A 27,544-nucleotide genomic window follows, 5' to 3' on the forward strand; every position below is an offset into this window, starting at 1 on the left:
CTACAATTTGCTAGTTTTGTCAGCCGATCGGCAGGTTATTCCTGTGAACATGAATGGAAATGGACTTAGCACACCACTCAGCGGTTGGCTAAGTACTCTTCGACAACAACCTTTTGAGTAGTGTATTACGTCTATACAACGTATCATGATATCTTGAATATAACGCCAGCTGAAACATGAGGCGGCCTGATGCAGTACATTCAGTTGCCTGAAAACATCATAACCAAGAGATTCAGCTGGTTTCAAGACCAACTTGGCATGCAAATGAGTGTATTTCGCTACTAAACGAAAGTTTGCACTAGAGCATGTCATAATACCATAGATTTTTTTTACATCGTTGGTGGGTGACCGAGCGGCAGTTCAGTAGTCCAGTTCCTAAACTAGCCACTGCGATTACTTCACAGTAGCTGCACGCACGAAAGATCGACAAGTGGAACTTCAAAGTGTGCAATAATAAACGGATCACAAAAGAACCGCCCTAAAATTGATAAAAGCTGTTTCACACTTGTAGTTGGGTGATGAAATTCTGAGAGGTTGTCATTTAAAGAGAAAGTTCTTATCAGATCACCAGGTAACAACTAACCAGACATAGCAACCTATTTGCGTGTAAGTTGGCCCCACTGTCTATCATCTCCTTGCACCCGGGAGACAGATATTTCCAAGTGGTGAGGTTTCTCATCCTCTGGGGAGTATAAATGAAACACCTGTATATCCCCTCTCACTCTGTCAACATAGCTTTCATCCATTTTTCATTTGTCTAGCTAAGGTTCAAGAACACTTGCTCTAGAGTTTTAAAGTCCCATTAGCCATAAACTCAAATGGTCGACATTCACTGGCAAATCAATGTTAACTTATCTATACGGAAGGTAGATTGCAAGCAGTGTTTTTCAGTGAACTTTCTCTCGTAGACCATCGATGTTACCAAGTCACAAGTGGGTCGCATACGCTGACGTTGGAGTACCTGGCGGCAAAACATCGTTCAAGGCCGGATCACCCCAATTTAGGCTGATTTATAAGGGAACCATTCCGAAAAAATCTTCGCATAATGAACCATGTTATCGTAACTCAAGTGCAGAGACCTTCGCGTCTCATTTCAAGTAGTCGAACTCGAAAGCTTAGTAGAGCTTGAGAGAGTTCAGTGGTCTAGATGTGAACTAACTAACGGGAGGGTCCGTGGATCTAACTCAACCCCGGTATCCTTCTGCTCAAGTTTAGGCTTGGGCAGTCTGCCAGTTTCTTATCCCTCATCCTTCTTCCGGGTAGCGAGGCAGCCACGCACCAAAACGGTGTTACAGCCGGAAGGTTTGTGTATATTTGATGGCGATTTGAAAAATTTGTAATTTTCAATGGAGTTTGCATCATCTCATGAAATCTGGAGCTTTTCGAAGTCGTGATCTTCTGGTTAGTGGTTGGACGCTTAACCGTCTGGCCACGAGCGGCTGATCAGTAGTGTGACTTGCTCTCAATTAGACAGGACTCTTGGCCTTGTTCACTTTGGTCCAATTTATTTCGGCCCAGCCCATATTACACCCTTAGATGCCTCAAAAGATCGTTGCAAAACAGGTTGCTGTAGAGTTCTCCGTCGTACCGCCTGCCCGAACATTCCTTTTCGAGCCTTTCAATAACGATACGTGCTGAGTCTCGATACCTACATTGACCAGCTTCGTTGCTAAATTGAGTCGGCGGGGTTTGAGTGAAGTGGTTTAATATCTGTCGCCAAAAATGCTGCCGTGGTTTATCGTAGCTCTCGCTGCCTTTTCAAGGACTCATGCCTTTAGGTCTTATCCTTTAGACAGTCATCCATTGAACCAAGGCGTCGACTTGCGATCGAGGACACCTGTGTAGCAAGTCCCCTCAGTTCTCACGAACTGATTTTCGTAGCTCCCGGGACACTTACGAGCAGCAACAAGGCGTAAAAGTTTGTTAGTCTTCATGGCTTCCTGTTGCTTCACACCGAGTTGCTGCCTTGAAATCTTAAGTGGGAAAGTGCAGTTAGAACAAAAGTTAAGACGAGAGAAAATGACCTGAGTTAGGCCGATCGATTGGAACAAGACTGGTATGTTTCATACCCCATAATTTGAAGATACATGTTGTCCAGTATGACAAGGTTGTAGATGGACTTCAGTGAGACAGTGAAGTAATGTAAAGGACCAGATATCTGTTCAAATTTGGGTAGAAGCTTACAGTCCATTTGGATGTGCATATCAATTGGGGGACGCGCATTAGTTCTGGCTGGTAGTTTGCAAAGTGAGAATTTCCTCTCTTGAATCGGGCCTACGGACTACTTTGACATCTAACCTGAGTTCAGTGTCAGTTTGATTTTAAATGTCGACTCCACTGCGATCCATATTTCTTACTCTTCTTCTCGTTTTGGTCGATCGGTTTGGTTCATATCCGAGAAGATTCGTCCAAGCTGTTGTTGGTAGCTGCGTAGTTCAGGCAGGCGACGCTGGTTCCACGAATGCCTCACAGCCTTAGAGAAAAACAACTTTGGTGGGAACGAACCTGAAGATAGTCATGCGTTCAAACGACAGATGAAGGTTTTGTGATCGACATGAGTACTCGGTGACCTCGGTTGCAAAGGCTGCCTGGTAATCGGCGTGTATGCTGGCGCTGAAGTTTATCAGACTCAATACAGCAAACTTGCATTTTAGTGCAAAACTTGTCCGATGGACATAAAATGCAAACGATGCCACATATATGAAACACCAGAATGGCCGATAGGTCCAGATCTCACTTGTCCTCAGCCCCCCCCCTCCAGGAGAAAATCCCAAGATCTCCAGTGAGAGGCTTCCTCTTCGGACACTACCTGATTCAATACTGTCAGGACGCGCCCAGACATGGAAAAGGTACATGTGCAGAGAGTGACGCATCCCCAACGTCATCATCGGTACGACACGTTCGGAAAGCAGTTGCGTTGACGGAGCTCACCAAGCACGGCTTAGCAACATGAGATCAGTGGAGTGGACCCGAAATTGTTCACGACCGGAACACCGCCATCGGCTGTACAGAACGAACAATACAACGACCGTATTTGACCATTTAGTCATCCTATCTATTTACGCAGAAGCTTTGTGTGTTTTGTCCTGACAATACAGCCGTGTCCCGAGTCCTCTGTCTTCTCCTTATCGCGTAGTTTGGTAGGCTCAGTGCAGGCGTAACCAATAGACGGCCACCCACGATACAACAAATACATATACTTTGCTTGATGTTAAAATCGTGCTGCTCACACCTATCGTTTTGGGGGTGCGCCTGCCCGATGAGCTCCAAGAAGAACAAAAGCGGTTGTTGACTGTCGATAAGTTTTCAGCAACCTTGTGAGTAGCGTATTACGTCTATACAATGTATCGCGCTACCTTGAATATCGTGCAAATGAAACACGGGACGGCCTGGTGAAGCACATTCAGTTGCGGGAGATTTACTTAGATTCTACTTGAGTTTTCCATGATAGCCGAATCGGTATGCAAATGAGTATATTTCAGTAATATCACAAGTGATTTCCGCTGAGCCGCGGAGGCAATCGGTTGAATGTCTCATGCTCCATGTTAAACCGAAGGAATAACACCGGACAGTGAACGAGAGGAGGTCTAGATGTCGTGTCTGTTGCTTGAATTGGTCAACAGAAACTAAAGGTGACTGATCTTAACTAGTTCTATATCCCGCGAATTCTTATTGTTGAAGGACATGACCTCCATTTCATTTTCCACAGGTCCACTAAGCGGCACTTGGTATGCCTTAGTATGCATTTACTGAGCTGCTGGTTGGACAACCTTGGAATCGTTAAATCGAGGCAGATTTTTAAGCTGACCACATACACAACACTGGTCACTCACAAAAAAAATTATCTTGGCCAGTTTCCATCGAAAAGACTGAGCTTGAAGGCAATTGACCTACAGGTTATGTAGTTTACAGATCAGCAGACTCTTGATCTGTTCACCGAGTTTGGTAATACGTTTGCAAAAGTTTCGTCAGCAATCGTGAAACATCATCGGTGTGCGGTTGAGTAGGCCCACAACATGAAAACGATGAAATAAATGGAATTTGCAATATTCAGAAAGTAGCCCTTTGTCCGGATCATGCACCATTCTAGGTGAAGTCTGACCAATTTCCACTGATTTATATCCCATCAGTTTGGTGCGCAATATGTTCTCGGATTTGCCGCCATCAACTGTGAGCGAACTCTTTCAGATGATATTGTGTCCATAGCACCTCCATCGAGATGGCAGAAATAGAAGGAAATTGTTACTTCTCCCTCAAATAGATTAAAGAGGAATGATTTAAGACCCATGAAATTGGAGGCTTTTCAAAGAACCTTAAAATGTTTTTCTTCTGATGCCGTCGCAACACTGATGGAAATTATTTAGTAGCGCTGAAAATACCAAACGCGCGGATTCGTTATGTCTATTTTATACATTAACAACTTTAATAAATCGCGACGACAGGGGGAAATGAAGAAAACAGCCTTTGTATCAATTTGTCTTTCGGCCCGTCCCCTTCTGCGATACAACTTGGAAAGAAATGACATGAGCTGAGAGAATGGAGCATAAATTGAGCTACTCACGAGTAGGCAAAAGCAATCACCAAGAACGTCTGATGGCAATAGCGGAAAGCAGAGGTAGCCAAATCTCCGAAATTCCTCCGAAATTAGTATACCTACCGCGGAACAGACTGCTTCATGTCTTTCCAACAGAGGTTAACTCCATTCAGAGGGCGAAGTCCCAAGCGGCGAGAAGAGAACCACCTGTGTCGATGATCGCTGGAGGGACGGCCGTAGACGGTACCGTACACCATGTGCCCTACACAACTCCGCAGAGGCAAAAGCGGGACGGAGGACCGAGAAATGATGAATTGGAGTCAATACTTACCTGGTCGAATCGGATGGAGCAGAGGAGAATGGAACAACTTTTTTGTACACAAAGTTTGGTTGTCGGAGGGTGAATGGTGATTGATTCTGCAATCGCCGGGTCATGTAGTGGGGCAGCTTTGGACTCGTTTGGTGTTACTTGAAAAACTTCATGCATCTTGTCAACTAAATGGTCTTAGGTAGTGAATTGGGTGTTGCCACTTTCACCTAGACTCATCCTGTTTAGACGGATGTTGGGCCTCTGAACCTTCTTCAGTGACGCCACAGGCCCACGTGATTTTATTGAATTCATGGTAAGATAAAAGCAGCGTTTACAGGCTCCCTTCTGATGTTGACTCTCTTGGTCAACGTATCACATGTTGACAGACGCCACAGGCCCACGTGATTTTATTGAATTCATGGTAAGATAAAAGCAGCGTTTACAGGCTCCCTTCTGATGTTGACTCTCTTGGTCAACGTATCACCATGTTGACAGCAATCACACATGGAACAAAACAATTTCAATGTGAAATATATCAGAAGAGGATGTTAGTGGGAACAGGGATCAGTGGATCATAGAGTTAAATGTATTAATCCATAGGTTTCATGCCAATTATACCTGCGAGCCTCTTTGAAAGAAGTACATACGTGATCAGTGACAGGTGTGCTCGGCAAAACATAGATCTCCGCCTTAAGGAAGATCCGCTCCTTATGTCACACAAAATAGTTGAACGAACCAGTGGGTTAATATGTCCCAACAGACAAGCGGAAATCTCAACTTAACTATATGTGATACTTTTCTGGAAAGCCTATATAGACAGTTTCTAATGGGAGTCAATCACCGGAACTATACTGATCTAAGGAAATACGAGTGGAGATCCCAGTCTCTCAAGTAAATTGTCTTTCTATCGATCCCATTTTACCAACTAGAGAATACCTGATAAGACCTCTCGTGTAGAAGTTTCTCTGGGAATAGCCGGATCTATACAGCCAGGTATAAGATCGCTTCAGGTGTACACATTGGTAGCCACAGAATAGCAAGCGGAAATGATGCTATGTTTGTTTCGGGTAACTAGATGTCCCATAATATGCGCCATATCTGATTTGCTGCTTATGAGAGAAGGACTATACTAATTTTAGTCCATCTGAAGTTCACTCAAGCCCATATAGCTGTGGATCCTAGCTGTGCTACTTTGTACCAGCTCCCAATTATATCGGGTGCCGTTATAAAACAATCCTGAGGCCAGAATTAAGTGTTTCTCGATACACTGGCAAGCGAAGCATCTTCACTGCGTAATCAAAAAACGTATTTGGAACTGCTGTCAGCTTACCGGACGACCACGCAAACATCAGTTTGTTGCAGGCCGTAGGCTGAGCTAGACTGCGTTTCAGTGCCACAAGTATACTACTGAATTGTACTCAGAACCTCTGAATTCTATAACCAACTAGTTCAGCTAAATCATAGGGGTGCCTAAGCGGATTTACTCAGTTCCAGTGTTTATTTGCTTTTCACAACCGCGCAAGACTAACCGACGGTCAATCCAGTTTACGTTAGAATCGATTCAATAAGCCAGGGCAGTAAACACAAGACAATTCCAGATGTCAAGCTGCAAGCCGTAGTCAAAGGGACCGTGATCATAACATTGTTGTCTACACGTCCGTCGTGTCTGTCTGTCTGCTCAGACCTGTCAGTGTGGCTAAATGAATATTTGAATGCTTTCTAATTATGTAAGTTGTAGCTGCTTACACACTCTGTAGTCTTCTCCGTATGAATTCTGAGGTGCTGGTGAGAAGTGAATGCCGCGCAAACAACTCCAATATTACACTGGTGTTTGTTAATGAAGTCAACCGCCATGAAGGACGAGGGATAATCCGGTCATTTGAAGGGTACAGTCTCTTTTTTATACGTCTTTTATTTTGTTGGAATTACTCTGATGGTATAGATTTCTACGCTGGGTTAAATATGTACACCTAATTACCAGGTCCCGTTCGCCTAGGCTTCAGAACAGAACACAGCCTGGCCTACTAGGCATTCGATAAATTGGTGTACTCTTAGACTAATTGCCCCTCTCGCTACTTGTCTGTCGCAATAGCTGATCGGGTATTCACTCTCCAGTTCTCAAATGCCATTCACATCAGCCCGATGATCTGGTTTCTATTGCATATTTGGGCCTGTATATGCACAAGTCAAACTCCGTCTTGTGGTTTTAACAAAAGACTCGTACGAATCAGGCAAATGCGCCTACCAGATGAGTTCCATTTGGGGCGGAACCGGTCGTAGGCTATCGAAGAGTTTACAACAAACTGGGTAGTAGCTTCCTTCAAGAAAAATAGCAAAATTATTCTATTTTAGACGCACCAACGGTGCGTTGAACCTTGGGAAAAGTATATAATTTCCAGGTAGAACACAATGGAGGTTGGTGTTAGAATCCGCCCTGAAGTGATGGTCTTGCCTACCCAGTGCACTATGATCACACGTGATACGTGGAAATTGTTTTGAACAGACCATAAGACTCCATCACATCCAATAAATTTTCGAACACAATCAAATTTTTAATAAAGATTCAGCCTTTGTCACATAAGATTTGATGAAACAGAACATTGGAAGGTCCTTTGTGGACTAGGAAGTCAAATATACTTTGAGCAACGGGAACGTCGTTTGAAACACATGAGCAGTGATACCTTCTTCTACAGATGTCACGGCAGGTTTTGTCGGCCTAACTGATACTCTTGACAGCTGATGAACTGCTCAATATGCTGGTAATTGTCCAAAATGACACCAAGAATGTATGCACATATATCATGTCACCCTATTTGATTAGTGGTAGTGTTGGGATTCGAGATTGAAGGAACCTTTTGACGATTACGGCCTTGTGAGCATCATTCACGTTAGCTTGTCTTCTAAGAATTCACTAAAGTCACGTATCAGTACACTCAAACGATATTCTGGTAACCAACTTTATTTTTACCCATTAGATGGTGTAGTCAAGGAAACCAGAGCTAGACTGGGAAATCACACGTGACCCGCAACAGTTGTATTAAAATATGGAATTATTCGCATACACTAAGTAACGTGAGCATATTGAAATACGCGGCTCAGTACCTCATGACACAAATCTCACCAGCGGATATCGATCGGATATAGCACGAGGATCACCTCGTGCTATGGCTTTCACTTGTGATTTGAGCTAATTTCATTGAATTACTCGTTTTTCGGATACCATGTCTTTAGAATGATCAACTGTGGATAGCGCACATGGTTAGGTTGCATACGTTGGTCGCTTGATCTGTGGTCCATGACCACAATGAAGGTGCGTTTTGAGTCGACTATATTGTGCAGTGTGGTTTGCTGCTGGCTAGTGCACTAATCTGTGTGAGGATGATCGAGAATGGGTTCACCGGTATGGGATTAGATGGACCTCACGACGATAGTTTACCTACCCTCTTTTCAGTTAGCAGGACAAGATTGCACAAGACAGGTTTCAAAACGTCACAGAGGACTTGGGGTTGGGTTCCACACATCAGCAGGAGACTGGCCTAAATATCGTGCATGAACTACAAAAATTGAAAACGAATAATCAGCTTGCAGTACTCTAGTCAGACAATGTATCGAGTGTAATCCTGATGGACAAAAGTAACTATACCATAGAAAGGTTCAGAATAAAGAGATCCTATTGGAAGCTGGCTTATTGTCAAAACCACTCTCAACATCTCCTGGTCGATTGGCATACAGCTGCAGATGCGGCAAATCTACGATAATCTTAAACAGCACAAAATCAAACATTCACCTGAGATTATTCCTAAAGTTTAATTAACAACCCCCCTTCCCCAGCCAAACACGAACTAGCTAAGTGGTTCGCACAAATAGTGCAACCAGTGCATGGTAGTTTGAGAGATAACCCCGAACTGACAGCGCAGTTCAAAGGCCCACAAGTTCACGATCAAGCGGCCTTTACAACCCCCCTTCCCCAGCCAAACACGAACTAGCTAAGTGGTTCGCACAAATAGTGCAACCAGTGCATGGTAGTTTGAGAGATAACCCCGAACTGACAGCGCAGTTCAAAGGCCCACAAGTTCACGATCAAAGCGGCCTTTTTAAAAAAAATGCCTCCATATAAAACCAGGGATCTCAGATGTGATTTCTTTCACACCAATGACATCAAACTTGTATTGCCAGCAACCGAAATGAAGGATGTCAAATTTAGTTGTACTTAGACAATGTCTGTTTTTTTCTGGCTTCCTTGGTCAGTACTCCAAACAGATTGAATATATCGCCATTGAAAGTCCGTCTGGTCTAGTCCTAGCTGATACATTCATGGTTAACAATGAAATGTGGGCGGATGATCCACCAAATACCAGATGATATCCCGGGGGTCATAGGAGCAGCGCAAGAATAAATGGAGCTGTTACAAGCACTGAACACTGCTCGCACAAATATCAGATTAGGGGTCATTGATGTAGATTTTCCGCCACATCTTGCCACGTCGCCAACCAGGCGCAATGGGGATCACGCGGTCCCCACCCTGCAGGGCGAGCCACGTCGACGGCACCCAGACTTCTCGTACTCCCTTCCACACCCCTTTCCCGGGCCAATAACTGACCATCTTTCTGCTTGTGTCCCTCTGGATTTAGTACGAAAAACAGCAATTTATTCGAAAAACGATGGTTTAGCAGAAGCAATACACGGCCTAGACAACGCAGCCTCTCCTACTGGGTACATTCTACGATTGAAGTCTCCGATGCACAAATGAACAGTTGCCTTCCTAATGACTCGTTGCAAAATTGCCCGTATCAGCCGACAAGAGCTATTGTTCCCGGAAGACAGTGGCCGAGGACCTGGAGGCGTTTCAATTTCACTGTTCGAAGAGGCCGCGTCCCACAGGAGAAAAACAAAGCAGTTCGTACTCTAGCTTGCTACATACGTCCCTTGAGATTGAAAGACATACCAATTTGTCTCCAAAGATAACTCGAATTGGAAAGGGTGACACGATCATCAGAGTTTTGTTGACCTCAAGTGTCACATTACAATCGGAAGTAATACGACTCCTAAGACACGTCAAACGCTCCACAACTTCGATTGACTCTCCTTGGATTGTAAGTGGCGCGTTTAGTGACTGCTGTCCATAAGCACTTTGTGGGTGTAATGTGTACTCCATAGGACGGGATGTTGGTCGGTTAATCCAAAAACACCTGTGCCTCCTTCTCCTGTTCGATGTCTTCTGCATATTCCAAATCGACAGGTATTTCCTCAGCAGCTAGCTGAGCACCAGGATTTTGAAGACCTTTCAGCAACTGCTAAACACGTGGCGTAATTATTTGTCCCCCTATTCCTTCTGGTGACTGCTCAAGTTTCAACACTGAACTATTCAATTTTATACAAAGTCTACTCTATTCTAACTGCTTTTCTATAGTCCATTTGTTCACAATTATTTCTGGGTTTGTTGTTGAAAATTTGTCCCACTTTGAACTGAACATTTTCCCGTTTAGTTCGTCGGATGGCACCATGCCTTCTCTGTGCCATTCTGTGTTGCTAACTGCTCAAGGTTCAACCTGGCCGTAAGCTTTTCCTTTATTCTGCTCACGATTTACTACTAATTTCTTATAGAATCACGGCCTACCTATCTATACCGTCTGCCTACGTCTAATTCGATACATTGTTCACTGCCCAATTGCGACCACTGAACAAACTCAGGTGAAGTTCGTAGAATTCGGTTTCGCCGCAATTATTACTGGCCGTCCGTCGTCGAATTAGACTACACATTAGCGAATATACACTGATTTGCAAACTAATTTGGTTCTTTCGAGAGACTCACCTGGAACCCAGTTGAATCTCTCGTTTATGATGTTCTAAGGCACATTGCGTGTCAGATAGGACACCTAGATCGTGCGTTTGAGCTACTTAACCTATTCCTTGACTTGAGATCACGGACTTAGCACAGGATCATACAGGAAGCTTACATTATATGAATGAATCATTCATCTCCCGTGTTCAGTTGGACAATACGGGACAAGGCGAACTGCCTCGTGTGGGAACCGTCAATATAACAACGTGAAGTTGTCATGTTTCCGCTAGATTGATGGCAACTTATACACAGATGTATTCACAAATTGATAGAAATTACGATTATGAAGTCCGTAGTACTCTTTGACAGAGTGGTTGTTTGAAGCATGCAAAGTCCACAGCTCGGTTGGCCCCGAGGATCGTGATATAAAACACCCGTTGTCTGGTGTGACCAGAGTTCGGCAGCCCTTCAACGAAGAGCCGTGCTAAACATCTAACCGCGTATCGTCCAAAATCACAACACCAATCTACCACCAACCCACATTTGCATGACAATGTTGGATGCATCCTATGTGTGTTTTTGACGGTGCGCGTGTATCTGACCAGTCAAATAAACAAGTAAAAGTTCTTCTCAGGCAACTGAATGTGCTGCACCAGGCCGCCTCATGTTTCATAAACGAGAGATTCAGCTGGGTTCCAGGTGAGTCTCTCGAAAGAACCAAATTAGTTTGTAGATGAGTGTATATTCGCTAATTTCATGCAATTTGGTTTCAAGTAGAACATAAGGTTGACGGAAACCCGGGGACTGCGCCTACCTGATGAGCCCCAAGAAGGGCGAAACCGGTCGTGGGCTGTCGATGGATTTTCAGCAACCTTATGATTAGTACATTACAAGTAAAAATTCTCTCATGCTCTGTAGTTGTTGGATTAGAGACATTCGTCTGGAAAGTGAAAACGAGTGGGAAAATGTGCCTCTTCGAAGGACGCCACTTTGTGTACGGAAATTTTGGGAGGGTACTCCGCATCCCCTCACACAACCGAAAGTCTGAAAATACAAAAAGCGTATTATTTCCATAAACTCTCGGGGCACTTGTTGCCGTCAAGCGTGTTAAGAAGACAGACAGATCAATCGAGTCAGGTGTACCTTTGAAAACGGTGGGTCGCTTGTATGTATGGCGTTGTTCTAGTAACTTTACGGAGTGTAAAGATTTGGTCAACGCAACTCCTACCACGCAGCAGTGCTGGTTGCTGCTGTCAAGTCAGTGTTTCACGGATCACCATTAGGCGACAAAGGACACGCCAACAGGAATGTCACAAAGGGGACAAGCTGACTCCCCTGTGATAACGGCACCCACTACGAACTTCTTTTTTGAAAATGGTACTATCGAACATTCTTCCTAGTGGTCTGGGACAGGCTCCTTTTCCCAAATACAGGCAAAAAGATAAGACAAGCGCTGACTAGAGACCTCATTCCCATTTTTGAATAATCTGGGTCCGAGGTCATCAGGACCAGGAGTTTGGTGGCACTTCAGCGAACGTTTTCAGCCATAAAGCTACGAGGCCATATGGTGTTGCAGGTTCATCTTTCAGCAGTAGAATAAAAACAAGTGGCAGCGAAAAATGTTGTTGCAAGTGCTCCGTTCAATGGCCAGGGCGTTCACCATTACCGAAGACGGTGTGCCACTTTGACCCCCGGTAATTTTGCTCGCGGGTGATTACCGGGATCCGTTTGCGCGGATTAACCGAAATAGCCTTCGTGTATCCCCCGGCTTTCTGGGACCGGTTTGTCCAATTCCTTCCTAGCTTTTGTTTCAATCGTGTGGTTCCGCTAAACTTGAACGACCGTATTCACGAACAACCAGTGAAAATGGCGAATCGGACCAAGTGTCATGTGGGGCTGTCTGGTGCAGACATTCAGTTGGAGAAGAACCAAATAAGTATGCGCCAACTAGTTGGAAAAGGGCTGTCACTGCGTAAATGACCAATCAAACAAGGTTATGACTATGCGCAGTTCCAAGCACAACCTTTACTTCATCCGGACAAATCAAATGTGGCTAACATCACCACCCAATGAAATTTGTTTTTCCATCCCCATAAGATGACATTCCGTGAGCTGAAAACCCCCGATTCTAATGAAGTTGGCCAACTTGGCATACCACATTTTCCTATTCCTGATCTACACTCTGACAGTGTCACCAACCCAATATTCGTGTGAAAATATTCCAAAGAACCACAACTTTCGGAAACAGTGCTCTCGGAACGAATTTAAGTGGGTGAGGCTGAATAATTCAGCCATCAGCAATGCACTGGGTTTGTTGGTAGGCCTTGAGATACTCTCCTGCAAGGCGTACTGCAGCTTGGTGCAAAGCTGCTTCGCTTTCACATGGAATGTAAGTTCTTGTCCTAGGATTCTACTGGTTTTGTCTATGTCAGTCAGCATGCAGTTTTCATGATAAACCTCCACTGATCTTTGACCACATTTCCTTCAAAAGAGGGTATTTGAGGTACGAGTGAAATTTTACACGAGTTGGTTTACTCTGAGCATAGACTGTCCAGAGAATTAACACTAGATAAGTTCTACTCTACTGGGTCCAGTCTGCGTAACATGTTTTCTGTCGAACTATATGACTTGCTCAAAAGTATCAAGACCAATTTATTCCCTTTTTAGGAAGGGCGCGGTACCTGCGAATTCGACAATACTAACGGTTTCTACGTTGCTACGGACTCTCCCGATAATGATATCTACCAAATGGAGTGTTGTGGTGAGTTTGCGACCTGTTTATTTCCACTTTTCCTAACATGCTCTTCTGTAAACGTTAGTTACAAAGCCGACTGTAGACTAAAGAAACAACTTCTCTGGTTCTTCGCTTCTTCCGTTTCCAAATAACAAATGGTTTGTACACTGCACTCTCACGCGTTCTCTTGGTTTGACGTCCGAAATATATTTGTGTTCCAAAAAAATCTTGTCTTTGGAATCTAGTCGTACTCTTCTCAATCGGGCTTCAATCATCTACCGATGTTATCGTAACTACTGTCGAGTCCTGAAAAAAAATGATGAGAATTCCTGTGCTTGCGAGCGTTACTGCACATCATTTTCTAGTCAGTTTATTGATCAAGGTGAGTTACCCTTCTGGTGAACGATGTAATTCTCAAGCCGATACCACAAGTATCCGTTTTCGAAAGCATGAAAAGAACCACGAGTGAGTTATTTCAAGGTATCATACATCTCACTATCAGTGCGTTCGGATAAATGTTTGGCTGGTAACTAATACACTGCATATGAATTCATGAAAAAGTTCCTAAAACCAAGTTAATTGGACTCGACCACTCTACTTCGAGCGACTCAAAAGTTACGAAGCGAAGTGAAAGTCAAAGGCACGTAATGAGAAAACGGAAAAGCACCTAAAACGCATGTTTCCTGTAAAGCATTAAAGCAGTTAGCAACACAGGATAGCACAGAGAGGGCAGGGTGCTGTGGGACAAATTAAACGGGAAAAAATATTCAATTCAAAGTGGGACAAATGTTAAACAGAAAGCGCGGAAATGAATGCGAACAAATGGACTATAGAAAAGTAGTTAGAATAGAATAGGCTTTGTATAAAATAGAATAACTCAGTCTTGAAACTTGAGCAGTCACCGGAAGGGTAATAAATTACTCTGAGGAATAGGGAAACAAATAATTACGTTACGTACTTAACACATTGGTACTCTTGCAAGCTAGATTGGGATTTGTTAGAACGTAGTAAGTGCTGGGTTCGAATGGTTTACAGAGGCAAATACTTCCTCGTTGTTTAGACCTCAATGACTTTAGTTGAAAAACGCATACTGGCCGGCTTTGCAACAGGAAGTCGGGGTTTCGGGTGAAAAATCGAAAAAGATGCGCGACCGAAAATCGGCACATACCTTGTTTAGACATAAAAACCACCTTAATATGCAAGTCCCCGTTATCAACTATGGATCACATTTGGTATTCCCCTATCCCCGAATAGCGAATCAAGTTGAGATCGCCCATGATACCGGTGTAGTTGTGATATTACTGATGAGGGGGCATGTGAGTAGCATGTTTTCTCGTAAGTCCACTTTGCATTTCTTGAAAAGTGTGGTCTGTGACGGAATTTGTGAAGTCGCCTCGTGGCATTTGCTTGCAATTGAGTAACAGTCAATGAATATCCAGAAAAGTTCAGGAAGACGCGTTCAAAGATACGATGGGTATTCAGTTTTGTAAACAAGATGCCTATGAGAGTTTTGCTTCCCTGTCCAATAGTCTGTAACTGTTCAGTTGGCATTTTCTAATAAGTAGCTCCGCAGCGAAGGCCCTCTTACTCTCACCGGTGGCTGGTTGCGATTGGGCTTACTTACCTGAAACGACTGTCAACACTTCCGCTTGAGCAAACCGAAGTACACGATAACTCAAATTAAAAGTCTTCCAGTATCACTCCTCATCTGGTCGACATTGGTAACGAATTTAACTCATGTCGTGAAAATCTGAGGTCTGAGGGGTCAACATTCGAAACTGTACACAGAGGTGCTCTCATTCGACGGTCCAGAATGCTGATACCCAAGAGAAAAACTAGCTTTGCACATCTCACAAAACTCAAAGAATTCCGGACCCACGACCTTGCGATCAATGGTTAAAAACCTAATCGTTCAGCCCCGAGCGACTGATCGGCAGTGTGACTAGCTCTTACTTGGACAGGATAATGCACCGCTTATTCTTTAATCACAGAAGCCACATCACGTGGTCACGTACTGAATACTTCTCAGGTGGAAGTTTCACTCATCTTGTGAAATTTTTCTCCCACTGAGCCACTTATGGACTGGTTATACTGTGAGGGAGAATTCAGCATTTGTGCTAAAGTTAACGCTTAGTACTCGCGCAAAACTGAGGAGGTTACACTCACCAGTACAGCACAATGAGTCTGCAAAATAATTGTCAGCTAGCTCTATCTATGAATCAGTGGTTTTTCGAACTAATAAAACCGAGAAGTCCCCAGTGAACAGGTACCAGAATACAGCAACGAAAACAATAATGATTATCGTGAATCCGAAAGCATTGATTCACGAACATTGCTCCACTCTAGTCTTTAGCTGTTCTGCCTTTCATCGATGCATTCAGCTGCTGAATTTTCAAACGAGCAGTGATGTGTGAAGCCGATTTACAGACTTGGCCACGCTCAGTCAGGAAGGGTTCACCAATGCCGCAGATTAGTGTATGCGTTTGGATTACCGTGTTAGCTCTTCATCAGTCGACTGACGAATCTTGGTCAATAGCACAAAATGGTGCCACTTTGTTGTATCACGTTGGAGGAAAAATTAGCCAATTAGGGAGCTGCAAGTTGGTTCCGCCGAGGGTAATTTTTCAGTCTGGAAGAACATATAGTGGAGAAACTCTGTGTTATCTCGATGTGAGTGTCCCCCCTTGAGGGGAGGAAGGGTGGTATAGCTCACTAGTGATACAGCCAAGCCAAACCAAACACAGTTGCGCCACACAAGCTTACGAAAACCGTTGCTGGGACGGACTGAGAAATGGCACCTGCCTTGACAATGACGTACAGTGGAAAGCTATCAGGACAACTTTAGTGTAAGCTATGATCAGTACGCGGGTGTACTTCATATTTTCAAAGACTGCGCGTCTATTGATTCCATTCGAGTCAGACTCTAAATAAAACGTATCGGAATTCGGTCAGGAAAGGTTTATCCTCCTAAACTTGGTAAATATTCAACTGCTGTGGAAAAGAGGCACATGGGTCGGCAGCTTGGAACAATTCAACGCGCACTGCGAACTACCAGCCAGATAATTTATTGCAACCCTATTGCAACAGGCAATAGGGTTTCGGGTAACGTCGCGGTAACAAAACCGTGTGGATTCTGTGAGTTGATGAGAAGGATAAATTTTAACTTCAGCGGTTCGCTACTTTGAGAACCCCATGGGACAAGGCACCTATGCTTGGCTCTCCGAAATCCACTAGACATTGTGGCCGTATAAAGTGGTTGAACGAACACTACTCAGAGCGCGAGTATGAGTCGATTTGTGGCTTTTAGACATCAGTAAGATGAAATCTAAACCAGAGTGTGCCAACAGGAAAATATTTCAAAATAGGAATTCAAGGACATGGATATCGTGATTTGTTCCCAAGTCTATAGAAGTTTAGCGGTTTTCAAGCTGGAGTCTTTCCCAGCACAAAGCTTACCTTTCTTAAACACAGCTGTAACTGCAAATTCATCGACAAGTGTTGGAGTGAACCCGGAAGAAGAAGAACTTCAACTTCTTCAGATTCACTTATTCCCACTGGAACTTTCAAATGGCGTATTCATCAGGAGGGTAAGTAGGGCTGGTTCAAAGACCAGTTAACAATTTCACCACGGGCATTTTTCAGGAGTTCACCGAAAGCGACTGATAGTTAACCGTTTACAGCAGCTGGAGGGAGATTTTATCCTTGGAGAGAGAACAGGAACTGTTGGGAACAATTTGTTGTCACACCAAGGGACAGTGCCGTTAAAGTCAATTAATGGCCATGTTTCTTCAACGGCGCGCTTACATTCGAGTTTGGTATACATGGCACAGAAGACGGAAGGCAGAGGGAGGATAATGGGCGAATGTGGAGCAAAACGGTGTGTCGTGAACTGAATTTTTGTTCACCTAGGCAGGTAAACTGTGTTCTGTTGGATAGGCCGTCCAGAATCTGTCCATTTCCACCTTGTGGAGCCACTGTTAGCAATACCCGTCGGTCAGCACTGGCAAGTGAATATGAACAGTTCAGATACAGAAGATGCAAAGTCTCATCAATGCCCCAAATAAAAAAGCAAGCGAATGGAATAGACACGTAACGCCACACAGCGTAGAATGTGACTACTGGTAAGTAGAATGGCGTTATGTCTCAACAGCCGGTATCTTGCGTTCTATATATTTACAAAGTTGCTATTTGTTATCCGTGTTACCCTGGCATCCATCAGCTTTCAGCATACTGAATCTGACAACACAGGATGTGCACTGGTTTAGTGAGCAAATGGACTCATCCCTTGCATAGTTGTGCTACATTTGACTGCTATCCCCGCTCCAGGGCCCAGTGCCGAAAAATGACTCACCGACAAGGAACACAACAGCTTTATTGCGAACAAGCGAGAACGTGATAGCGAAAATATAACGGCTCAATATATTTTATTGGAGGGGCACTGTCTGACCTTAGTCCAACGCTGACTCGCGCTGTCTGGATTTGATACAAGGCTGTGACGCTCGGCACATTGAGGGGACGTTGTCTGTCTGGTCGGCATCTAGTGAAGCTGAGGGTCTTAGTAGATTTCGGACATCCAGTGATTACTTTCAGGACTCTGATCTTCCTAATAAGCTGGGAAAATGGAACTGGACCACTAGGCTTTCAAGGCTTGCTTTCTTCAAGTCATCCGTAAGCTACATTATCAGAATCAAGTGTAGTGGATGGGACGAGAGCATCCATCGACGAAATTCCGGAAACCTCTTATCAGCAGTTATCACTGCAAGTCGTGTTCGGAGTGTCTACTTGATCAGCGTCTGTGTAATCGAATCCTCCTGACCAGTGTTTTTCATTCCTTATACTACTTGTAAGACTTCTGATTTTATACTGGTGGGAAATGACAACTTTAACTTGTTAATGTTATGCAAAAAGAACACGGAAGATCAAAATGAAATGGCCCAACCTGGTTAATTTACGGACACGTACCCACAGAAACTGACCCGACACAGTGGTGAGAGTTTGAAAAAGGCTACAATCATTGAATGAAATACACACGTTTGCACTTAGAGACACCTTAGAATACTTCAGGAGGCGTTGCTTGTTCTCTACTGCTGAGGATGACAACGGATGTCTTGTCTTGCAAATGGATTACACCGTCTTTATCTAGCTGGACCATTTCGTTTCCGATCTTATTGTGTAGGTTTTTCCAGAATTATTGCAACTCAAGTGCAGTAGCATTTTTCCTGGTACAAAAGCTCAGACAAATCGTTTAGCCTTGGATGTAATGAAGAAATGTTGTCTAAAATCCTTTCCAAATTGTAGATTCTTTTCCGCCTGGACGCTATCGTCTATTGGGAAGCTGTTCTATTTTCGTCTCTAGCGTTTGCGACCAGGGTGTTTGTGGTGGGTATTCGTTTGTGATTGACTTCGAGCCCCAAAGGAAAGGTGGAAGACATAATGAATCCAAGAGATTGTGGTTTCTGCTTAAATCACCTAACGTGCTGTTCGATGGGATTTTTCAAAGCAGATTTTCGCGACAATAGTACAGGCGCTTTTAACGTCCTCCCTTCAGGAGGTTGCATTAAAAAGGTGGTTGTCCCAGTTCACCGGGGACAGGCCGCCAACTCACGTCCACATGATGGAGTATAATGCTGTCGAACGTCAGATCCATTTATGGACCGGAGGCACTATCAACATTACCAGCTATTGTTTACTAATAAAATAATAGTAACCATTCAGCTTTAATCAATATTCAGTTCTTAGTTGCCATGTCACCCGAAGGAAACACAAGAATTGGGATACTGCAACATCGCTCAGTCGGAGTGCAAAGAATGGGCTCCAAAGACGTACCTGACTAACCAGTGAGACATCTCGAGCTCCTTTAGTTTATTATCTGTGTTGTGAATGATGACGAATTAAGTTAATATGGTTTTTCCTCGACTGCCCAATGCTGCCTCCAGTGAGTCCACACCGGAATAAGCAACGGTCCAAAAGGTAAATGTTTCGACGGTTAGGATGGGTTCTGCAAGCTCTACATCTTGACAACTTGAAATTTTCCATTGACCTACCGGAATAGATTAACCCGAACGCGAGAATTGTCAGATATTTTTCTTTTCTTAGGCGACGTTTTGAGCGCAAAGTAGAGGAAGCTCCTCAGTGGTATGCGGTCTCCATCAGTGCTAAAGATGTCTTGCTGTACAGTTTTGACCAGCTGGGTCACACCTTAATGATTCCCCTCTTGTGTACTGGCTCGCAAATAAGTAGGCAGAGAATTCCTGATCACGAGACCTTGGGCGTTCACCCTACCGCATCTATTCGTCCTATTCCTCATAATCGCACGCAAACTTCTCTCCGTTCTGCAATCCATTGTAACACAGCATCACGCGACACATTCAGAAAACTCCTTTCGTATGAGTGACAATGAATTCTACCACATTTCTATCCTTATTGGATTCCAAACAAATGATGGATGAACACCAACGACAGCATTGTCGTTTATTGAATGCGATATATCATCGCACGGGTGCTCACACATCCCGCCGAAGCACATGTGTCAACGCGTTACCAATTCTTGACACTAATTCTCTGATTGCATGCGTTGTGACAGATTACCTTCGAAAATGTTGGGGCTGCGTGTAAATCTCATGTACTTTGGTCTGCGCAGCAGGTGGCACAACTGCGATGCTGATTACAATGTCCGCAAACGATAATAGAGGTCATGCCTCAAGCTCGCTTACTGAACCAAGTAATATATCAAGCCAAATCAAGTCCTGTGGCCTCATTTCTGGGTACAGTTGTGAAGAAAACCAGGAGATATATGAGGTCTGATATATTGCCGGACTATTTAATCCCGGCCGGCTCAGCGATGAACTGAGTCCACCGTGAAGGCGTTGGTCAGTAGGCAACCAGTTAATCTCAAATGAGGTCGAGAACTGAAGTCCGTAAAGGGTTTCTGTATTTATCAGCTCACATCGTAAATACTAGTGATTCGCGCAAGGCTTGCATCAACGGAGACTGTAGAACCCCATGACCGATAAGTATTTCGGACTTATCCATAAATTCAAAGTGGGGTTGCGAATAGTTCTTCCCGCATGATAAAATGCGCCAATTGATAATACTGGATAAACAGTCACCCCAAGCTTCCATATCCCATAGAAACCGACTATCATTATTTAATTTTATAAATTAACAGGAAAATACCGGTAATTATTCCACTTTGTTTGGAAAGAAAACTTGAAATCATAATCGGTACTTGGACTGTTGGAATGAAAATACACCATAGTGTAGTCTTTATGATCATATTTAGCGTAGCCCTCGAATGCAGCAGGAGATTCAGGCAAACTGAATAGATCTTGATAATTGGTGAACCGTTCAAATATATTCTGCGCATGTCTTTGTTCAATTCCTCAAACTACCGATTAAAAGCCGCCCTCGAATACAGTTGGCTGAACACAAAACGAGGTTTTCGAATGTGAAAAAAAGAGACCAAGACAATATCATCTGATTGCACTGTTCTTCTTCGCATCAAGACCAGTATTCCAGGGGTTAATGAGGCGAAAGTGTTGTAATTAAAAACAATCGTAATTCAGCAATTAACGTTTTCATAGGGATATTCTGAATTGACCAACCTTATTACAACATGGCGGTGGGTTAAATGAACACGAGTCGAATAGTTTGGGTGTCTTGTCTCAAGAAGGCAATGAAGGATGTTACGAGAAGATTTGGGTACCGTTGGTGTTGTTTACCTTCCAAGATGGGGTCCACATAACCCTGCCCTGTGCTTGACTGGAGACACTGAAGGATATGGCGGCTAACGGATATCAGTGGCGTTCATGCTGTCAGATTATATCCAGATTGTTAGACTGAGGAGTGGAGGTTTAGAGGCCTCGGACATTTGGTGTGGGCTCGCTCTAGGTCACCCTCTCCCGTTTCTCATTTCTTTCTATCATAAGGCTTTAGTCAAACTATGCAAATGATTGCAACAGAACTTGGAGTTCATGCATAAAAAACTAGGCCTTTTAAAAAGTCATAAAGACGCAAGCACCCAGCCTCAGGCGGAAAAAGGCTACTATATTTTAACCTAAGCACCATGCCTGGAGGCCAGTTTAGGAGTTTCTGAACAAAGAAAACTGTTCTCAGACTGCGACAAGCTCTATCAGACGCGTCCATTAAACTTTTTTTTCAACTTTTCAGGTCACTGGAGGGGGACTAGGCCACCTGTTTGTTAGCAGCCACTTTTGGACTGCTGATTACGTCCACCTAAATCTGAGCAGATTTGAGTCTCTGAGTTTCTAATTTTCTTAGGAACATCAGCTAAATTCATTCTTAATGAATAGAAGGTTATTAAATCCACCGAGATAATTGGTGAATGTTCTTGGCTACGCCGAGGCCGCGTGAGACTATGATTCCCCCAGATAAAGCATCTCATCTGAGCCACTTCCTAATGCCACAAGTGACTTCTCAGGTCATATAACAGACCTTGAGTATCCCTTAGCACAACTTAGATCTACCAATCAGTTCGCCCTAAAAGTCTTATTGTCAGGCTGACCCTCTCCGAAGACCTAGAGCATATCTTCGATAGAACGAAAGTAACAGCAAACAGCCGTTGATATTGGACTGGCGTAGTGAAAATTTCGTTGCTTCTAATTCTGGTCTGAACCAACAAGGGCACACGTCTCACCTGTGCGTATTTACAATTTCTGCTAAATTTGGATTTGCACCATTCTCGTTCGATTAGTCCTCATCCTGTTCTGCCGTTCAGTCAATAACAAATTGGAGAAGCATTGGATACGAGATTCGAGCTCAACAAGACTCACAAGCCATTTTATGCGCGTAACACCTCGGACGTATGACTTGCAACGATAAATGGTACCACCACTAACCTTATCAGTTGACAGTTACCACGCTCGGAGAGACGAGTAAGTTCACGCTGGAGCCACCAGTATGCTATGCGGAAGGCTTCGAAGACGAAGCGGTATGTGTGCCGCTTGTGACAGGCGGTATTGTCGTGGATGTGAACCACTTGTATGCATCAACAAAATAGTAATTGGGATCAATTTTGTGGACTAAACAAAATTGCCATCTTGGGACAAGGGGTGCGAGACGATAGCGATACGGGTACAAACACAAGTTCAGTCTTGGAATCCATGCCGTCCTCTTGAACTACCTCCTCAGAAGCATCATAAGCTTATATTTTTGTACTATTCTCGCTTTCTCTGGAGGAACAGTTTCACGTGATTAACCGAAGATTTCTCCAATAGTGAAATATTTCATTGTTGAAAAGAACCGAACCAAGGCAAATGAAAGATAGTTTCCTGTGTAGAATGGCATTTTTTGAGGGCCAATAGGACCGCGAATGGCTGTGAAATGCTATTGGGCATATGATTTTTCACAGTTTCGGAATTTTTCGTTAAGTAACTGAATAAATAGCTCGTGTCACGAGTTCAGTGGAACACATCAACTTTTTGAATTAGTGAATAGTTTCTTCCTTCGTTGCCGAAACCAATTAACTATCATTATATTTGTTAGGAGATACTTTGTAATACGTTGCTTTTCCACCGGCAGACGTTAGCAGAATACATTGCACACAAGTTTTGTCTCTGGTCGTCAATTCTGAAATTGTTTGTCGAAACAGTCACTCAAAATATCTACTTGACTCTGAGGGATATATAAAATCCTCACTGACATTGCTTTCAGTCAGGCAGAAGTGGTTTTGCCTTGAGTAGTATTCACTGAGGGTCTGCGACATTGATCGGCGTGATAATGGATCCATCCACAACCAAACCAGCCTGCTAGTACGGTAAGCAGAAATCACCGAACAATGATCACGTTATACAAACTTCAATTGATCTGTTCAGTTAGTCCTGTGTTTCCTCTGAAGTAGTGGCAACCATGAATTTTCAACTATCCTGTGCGATATTTCTGACTTCTGTGTGTGCAGCGCAACTGGTTCGTCCACCAGTTTGGAATTTCAATCAACCCTTTGGTGGTCCTCAACATCCTGCCTTCCTGGATGGAGCATGGATGGAAGTAGGGGCTCCTAATGGGCCTTCTCCCTTTCCTTTCAATAGTCCGAATGCAGTTCAACCTGGTCGGCCAGAATTTGCTAGTTCACAGCCTCAAGAATACAAAGTGCTTCGTGGTGTTGATGGTACGTCCGTGTTTTCCTTGCCAAAAACCAAAGCTACAAGTACGGATGATGACAGCACAGTGGAGGAAATTTTACGACTGTTCGACAAGCTTGATCCCATCCCAGAGCAATATCAATCTCCCATATTCCCACCAACGCCTGGATTTCCTCCCCTACTGAACCAATATCCGTTCATCCGTTCACCGCTTGGTTTTCTACCGGGCTTTCCATATACTCTACCTCCAGGATTCTTTCCTGGAAACCCACTGTGGTCAAGAGACTATAGAATGTTTGGTGGGACATTATTCCCACCCTTCTTCCCTCCGATATATCCGTTACCACCGGTACAAAAGAGAAGCAAATCCAACAGTCCACGAACAATATTTTCCTATCTTCTTGGAACGAATGGCATGCTACCCGGAGGAAAGGATTCCAAAGAAAATCGAGTCCCAGTTCGCTATATGACCGGCGGTCAAAGAAAACGTTCTGGTGACGTTTCAAAGCGCTCGAACAACAAGAAATGGTTTCAACGTGATAAAAAGAATAAACCCGGTGAACAACAAAGAAGCTCAAAGTCAGATCGTATACGTTTTGAGCGTATCTCTCCCAGGTTGAGACTTCAGTGATGAATTCGTCATGTTGTTAATTTAGTTTTTTTTTCAAATGCTTTGTAAAAACAGAGATTTGGTGCATATGTAATCTTGTTCGGTAAAATCGGATTTAGGAGATTTCGTGTTCTCTAGACTAACAAAACGGTTCTTCGCATTTGCAGGGAAGACTGGGGAAATTTGAAATATTCATTACTGGCGAGGTTGTTCTATAGATAACGAAGTATTCGTATAGTCCACCAGGCAGTGATTTGTGAGAGGCATGAGTAAAAACACTTTCTGTGCTCTAATCGATCACCAAGGGTGTTTGTGTTTTGATAGCATTTCTGTCTTGAATTCTCCACCTCCGGTAATGTTTAATTTCGTTGGGAAGTCAACGAGTGCTTCATTTGTTGCACTGTATATTTAATCAACCAATAGTCTGAGGTGGACAGACAGTGGTCGGCAAAATAGGGCGGTCAGCTCTTTTTAGGTGTGACTCTTGGTCTGCACACAGACTGACTAAGCTATGCGACCGAAAGGCTTTGCCGAAGAGTCGTCGATCCACGTGGGGAACTTCATACGTATCAAGCCTCAGGCCGAATGTTTTGACGGTAAGATGGAAGTGAACCTATTGGTCAAGAAGTCGAGTTTGCCGTCATTATAGGCCGACAGTGGTCGGCAAAATAGGGCGGTCAGCTCTTTTTAGGTGTGACTCTTGGTCTAGACTCACACTGACTAAGCTATGCGACCGAAAGGCTCTACCGATCAGTCGTTGATCCACGTGGGGGACTTCATACGTATCAAGCCTCAGACCAAATGTTTTGACGGTAAGGTGGAAGTGAACCTATTGGTCAAAAAGTCGAGTTTGCGGTCTTCATACGCTTATCTGATGAGCCTCAAGTGGCTGATGCTTTCCCGCAAGCTAATGGTTGCTAATAATTATCTGGGGGGGGGGGCAATGTTTTGAGGTCATTTTTGTCTTTATCAATCTTTTAATTTTGTTGTATCCTTCAAGGATCATCACAAAACTGTTACTGGTCGCATCGTCACGCCCACTTTATTCACCAGCTCTATCGACTGGGACTAGTTTACTTGAAGATTTAAACATTTCGTTCCGTTGGAAGCGAGGTGTGAAGGCTTTATATAACGCGCAAGATGTAAAGCTTATGGGTAGGATCTTATGGCATGCTAGAATCGCCGTTGAACTGTTGAGACATTTGAACAAAATGCATACAGACCACATGTGTGACATCCCGTCACACGCCGTCATATGTGTTTTGTGAATTCAGAATGAAAGAGACGCGGAGATGTGGTTTGTTATAGTTAGCCGAATGGGAATAGGACTTGGTTTAAACGTTTCGTTCCGTTGGAAGCGAGAAGTGAAGGCTTTATATAACTCGCAGGATGTAAAGATTACGGGTAGGATCCTATGGCATGCTGGAATCGCTGTCAAAATCTTGAGGCATTTGAACAGAATGCATACAGACCACATCTGTGACATCCCGTCACACGCCGTCATGTGTGTATTGTGAATTCAGAATGGAAGAGACGCGGAGATGTGGTTTGGTACAGTTAGCCGAATGGGAGTGAAACTCACCGTCATGGTAATAAGAGTGGGAGTCTAAACGGCGTTAAAAAGTTTCCGCCACCCCAGGTCGTGTAGCGATTGACTCGAAAGCTAAACAGAATTTTCGACAATCCAAACGCGAGTGCTGGTGGAATGGTTCAAGCGGCAATCTCTGATATATATTTTTGAGGAAGCCAAAAGCGTGTTGTCTAAATCCTGAAAAATATTGTGGACGAGTCAAACACTTGCAGCACTCTTCTGAAGAGACCAACTTGTCTGATGGTTTTGGTGGCTGTTTTCCATCCGTGGGAGGATAACCCACATCGTAGCATTGTAAGGTCGTTTTTACTTGGAAACTGAGAGTCAAGACGGGGGACAAGGAGCTTCACATTTTGGAGCCTGGAAGAAGATCTTTTATGCTAGTCCACTATAAGACATTTTCAGTGTTAGCTTAGCTTCGAAAACGGAAAGGAAGGAGGAAGTACCAACTTCGAAAGGTGGGTTTTGGATGGAAGAAAGAGACAGGCTTCAAAAACCAGACCCTGTAGAACAGTACAGATTGACCGCGATTTCTCGATTAACTTATGAAAAGCCCACCTAAGGGTGTGTTCCACTCCATCCTAGTCCTGGAAGCATCAGGTCCTTGATAAGAACCTGATAAGCTTCCGGCGTAGAATCTGACGGTCGGTAGATCACATCTATCATACAAGAGTAACTTCTTCTGAGCTATGGACTGCAGTACAGAACATAGTATAGTTGAAAAGAGACATCAGATAGTGCTTCACAGTTCATTACTCCACTGCTCCTAGTTGGTCTGACAGTTCATAAAACACACATGTTGGGCAGCTGTAGCTCCTGGTTATTGTCTGGCTAGAAATATATGGCTAATGGGTTCGTGCAGGTAGCTTATCAGATGGTCTTTAGTAATCGAAGCAAACAAAATAAGAGGAGAGGATTTTTACAAAATTGAGAGCAGACGAATTTGGGCTGGTGGGGAGCTACTGGACCTAGTCAATCTCGGACTAATCAACGAAACGCTTGCAAGCAAATTGCCAAGCTGGCCGAACAGATCAACAGCCATCCATTCAAGAATCAACTGTTTCAGCAAAAGTCTTTTCCGTTGTTTTCATCGCTGAGTGGGCGAAATTCGTCTATCGGACTGAATGTTATCTTCGTTGAAAAGGAGGAAGCCGATCACTACAGTTTATCCTCGTGCATCAGGCTCAAACTGTAGGTAGTAGTATGTTGTAGTGGACGTAAGACCTCTGAATTATTGCTTGAGTTAACAGCTCTCCTTATAGTGGAACATATTTTCTCTGTTTGCACTTTGCCTGTCGTACTTTCTTGGTCCATTTCTGTACCCTTTAGGAGATCTCAGAAGCCTTGCTACTTTGACTGTCTGTATATTATTTATCCTCGGTGAAGCTTTGAACGAATTCCTATACAGCACACTCATGATGGAGCATACTGGGAGGTAATTATCGCTTACATCTGGAACACCATGAATCAGAATGGATACTTTGAATCCCACTTTTGATTGAATTTCTAGAAAGGAAGAGACTGGTACCTCTTGTCGTTCCAGTTCAGTCCTAGAACCAAAAGTAAGGTGCAGCAGCCCGAGTTCACTCAAATTAGGTGAACTAGAGCGTTTGTCAAGTAAAACTTAGTGGATCGTGACTTCATAATATTTGTTGAATCTACCTTGACCTTATGATGATTCCCGCATTCATTTGCTTACTTCGCCCGTGTACTTTTGGTCTCCAGCTGTTTTGCTTATCCGCACACACCACTCACCTTGCCGCAGAGGCCGCCCTGTCCGACATTTGTGTATTGACATTGTCTGTGTGTGAATGTGCGCTGCTGACCTATTTACCCATGCGCGTTCATGTTCCGTTTGCTGAGACTCCTTGACTTGTTTTCTC

The 27,544-nt window shown here is 43.8% G+C and overlaps 2 protein-coding genes across 2 annotated transcripts; one reads left to right on the forward strand and one right to left on the reverse strand.

The window, feature by feature from the left end:
• On the reverse strand, positions 1–27,445 carry T265_02252 (hypothetical protein; the record flags this gene model as incomplete). The annotated part of the gene is made up of 5 exons (XM_009166456.1): positions 1–41; positions 1,898–1,973; positions 10,034–10,135; positions 27,112–27,211; positions 27,417–27,445. 5 exons carry the CDS (start codon positions 27,443–27,445, stop codon positions 1–3), a joined length of 348 nt encoding a protein of 115 aa, XP_009164720.1.
• On the forward strand, positions 23,228–24,091 carry T265_02253 (hypothetical protein; the record flags this gene model as incomplete). Its single annotated transcript, XM_009166457.1, has 1 exon — positions 23,228–24,091. The coding sequence occupies one exon, from the start codon at positions 23,228–23,230 to the stop codon at positions 24,089–24,091; it is 864 nt and encodes a 287-aa protein (XP_009164721.1).
• Positions 27,446–27,544: the final 99 nt, after the last annotated feature.

The sequence above is a fragment of the Opisthorchis viverrini genome (assembly GCF_000715545.1).
Source record: "Opisthorchis viverrini unplaced genomic scaffold opera_v5_26, whole genome shotgun sequence".
NCBI classification, from domain to species: Eukaryota; Metazoa; Platyhelminthes; class Trematoda; order Opisthorchiida; family Opisthorchiidae; genus Opisthorchis; species Opisthorchis viverrini.